The sequence below is a fragment of the Clarias gariepinus genome, unplaced genomic scaffold, assembly GCF_024256425.1.
Source record: "Clarias gariepinus isolate MV-2021 ecotype Netherlands unplaced genomic scaffold, CGAR_prim_01v2 scaffold_37, whole genome shotgun sequence".
NCBI lineage: Eukaryota > Metazoa > Chordata > Actinopteri > Siluriformes > Clariidae > Clarias > Clarias gariepinus.
The window spans coordinates 37,501-40,000 of record NW_026521004.1 but is presented as its reverse complement, the minus strand read 5'-3'; the positions used below and the strand labels follow the sequence as shown (position 1 = coordinate 40,000).

At 43.9% G+C, this 2,500-nt stretch overlaps 1 protein-coding gene across 1 annotated transcript; it reads left to right on the top strand.

Moving 5' to 3' along the window:
* Positions 1-369: 369 nt before the first annotated feature.
* LOC128517169 (protein B4) lies at positions 370-2,258 on the top strand. The gene is made up of 5 exons (XM_053490974.1): positions 370-566; positions 1,086-1,357; positions 1,428-1,518; positions 1,613-1,653; positions 1,819-2,258. The coding sequence occupies exons 1-5, from the start codon at positions 482-484 to the stop codon at positions 2,203-2,205; spliced, it is 876 nt and encodes a 291-aa protein (XP_053346949.1). The 5' UTR covers positions 370-481; the 3' UTR covers positions 2,206-2,258.
* Positions 2,259-2,500: the final 242 nt, after the last annotated feature.

The following is a 2,500-nucleotide window of genomic DNA, read 5'->3' as shown; positions in this document are numbered from 1 at the left end:
GGTGGAGTATAATTGCAGGTTCAGGAAATTTCACTTGACCTTAAGTGACTTTTAAATATTATCTATTAAAGCTTAAACTTGATGTACAAACAAACAGAAAGCTGAAAATGTGTGCAACAATTTTGAATTGAAATGTTTAAATGCTGAAGGACATGATTTAAATTGTTTATCATCTTTACACACTGTTGCTATGACGATGAAGTGGCTTGGCTTGCTGTCCAAATTATAACAATTGCAGTTAAACTTTAACAACATTCAATTCACACCCTTGATATGATCAGAGTTCAAAAAGACAAAAGGCGGGAAACGTGCCTAATTGGCTTAACGAGCTGCAGGTGCGAGAGAGCTTTAAATAGCCCTTCTGCTCCTCTGATCCTCAGATCCAACCTAGTTAATTTTAGTCTCAGTCTCTTTGTAGGTTCTGCTGCATTTAAGGTTTTAATATTTTTTAAGGCTTCACTTGTTGATTATTTTATTTTAAATGGGTCCCAAAAAGGCTGCTGCAGAAGTGAGCTCTCCTCCCAGCACAGGGGCGGAGGACCAGCTGATGGAGGAGCAGAAAGAAGGTTTGGCTTTGATTATTATTGATCTGTTGTTTTCTTCTCTCTTTGTTGTGAGGTGTGTGTGTGTGTGGTCATTATATTGTGATCTGATTGGGGTTGGGTTCAGTTAAATAAATGATGTAAAACTCTGAATGTGGTTACACACCTCAGATAACATGGACTAGTGTGTAATATTGCTGAACTCCATTGAGGATGTTACTTTATTAATCTGCACTTCTGATTTGTGTACTCGTCTCCTGATCCTTTAACACTTTGTTTGAGAGAATGCTATGACTAGACTAACTTTAATGCCCACTTTAATGGTCTCTGACTACAGCTGAGTGTCAAAGCATGGTTTATAGGAACAGGACTGCGTCTCTTCTCTACAGCCTTGACTTCACATGTCTTAGGTTTAGCAGGGACGCCAGTAATGTCGCCTTTAACTACTTGAATAATTAAAGCCTGTGTACAGGAGTGTTACAAGAGAAACTGTGATGGTGTATAAATGGTGTATTTAACACTTTAAGCTGCCTTTTGATTTAGACAGCCCTGTGGTGGGGACCAAGGCAGTGAGGAAGGCGTCTCCTCACCCGACCACGATGGAGATGCTGAAGGAGGCCCTGATGGAGCTCGACCAGCGTAAGGGTGTGTCTGCTCAGGCCATCCGCGCCTTCATCAAGGAGAAATACACGACTGTGGACGAGACGAGGCTGAAGACGATGGTGCGCAAAGCTCTGGTTAAAGGTATCGACTCTGGAGTGTTTGTGAGACCTGCAAACTCCGCCACGACAACCGGGGCTCAGGGTCGCTTTAGGGTGAGGAACGAGTGGAGCGGTTTTTATTTTATAAAGTCTCTTCAGTTTCTAACGCTCACCTTCTCCTCAGCTTGCTGTTCGTAAACCAGCGAAGAGCAAAGAGGCTAAAGAGAACGCGAACCCCAACGTCAGCAAGGCCAAGGAACCGAAAGTTAAGATGGGTGAGCTAGCACGAGCTTCTCCTTCAGCCCTGTTCAGGATCCAACAATCTGAAGCTGAGAACATTGCATTAATGTTGACCTTTTTGTTTTCCAGGGGATGTGAAGACTAAGAAAACAAAGTCTGCAGCTGTGGAGGTGAGTGAGCAGTTTATAAATGGTCAATATTGATTTGATCTCAGCCCTTTTGTGCTGTTGTAAAGGGCATCTATAAACAAGTTTACAGCTTTCTGATTTTATTCCTGTTTTTCACTGCTGCGCCCCCCCCCCCCACACACACACACACACATCTCCACCACTCAGGGAGACAAGCCCAAGAAAACCAAGAAGAACGATGTCTCTGCTTCCAAAGTGGCTCCTGCAAAGAAGCCCAAAGCCAAGCGAGCCGCTGGAGAGACCAGTGAGGGAGAGTCAGAACCTAAAACCCAAAAGAAATCCAAAGCATCAAAGGGTGAGGGTGCAGAAAAATCTGGTGCCAAGAAAGGAGGAAGGAAAGCGGCTCAGAAGGCTGAGGGAGACGTTAGTCCGGCGTCGGAGGGAGAGCAGACGGAGGTGCAGGAAGGTGGAGCAGAGTCTGTGGCTCCTGTGCAGAAAAGGGGAGGAAAGAAAGCGGGTCAGAAAGCAGAGGATGGACAGCAGAACGGCACCAAGTCATCGGGGAAGAAGGGCAAGAAGGCAGCGGAGAAATAGTTTTTATATTTGCACTTTGTTTATTTTTGTCTAATAAAGCCTTTTGTACTTTATCTGTGGTGTTTGTGGATGAGATGGACTCTGGCTAATGGTTGTGCTATATGGAGACTAGCTGAAGTACCTGGTTTAAAAACTAAACTGATCTTTAATGTAATCAGTGATTATTAGAGGTTGAAGCCCACGTACATGTCTGTGTGTCTCTCTGTACAGCAGAACTCTCTGTCTAACTTATTAATACAAAGAAATCCCATTCTGTAAGGTTGAGTATCTTACGCCTTGTTTACACTAAGTTGTC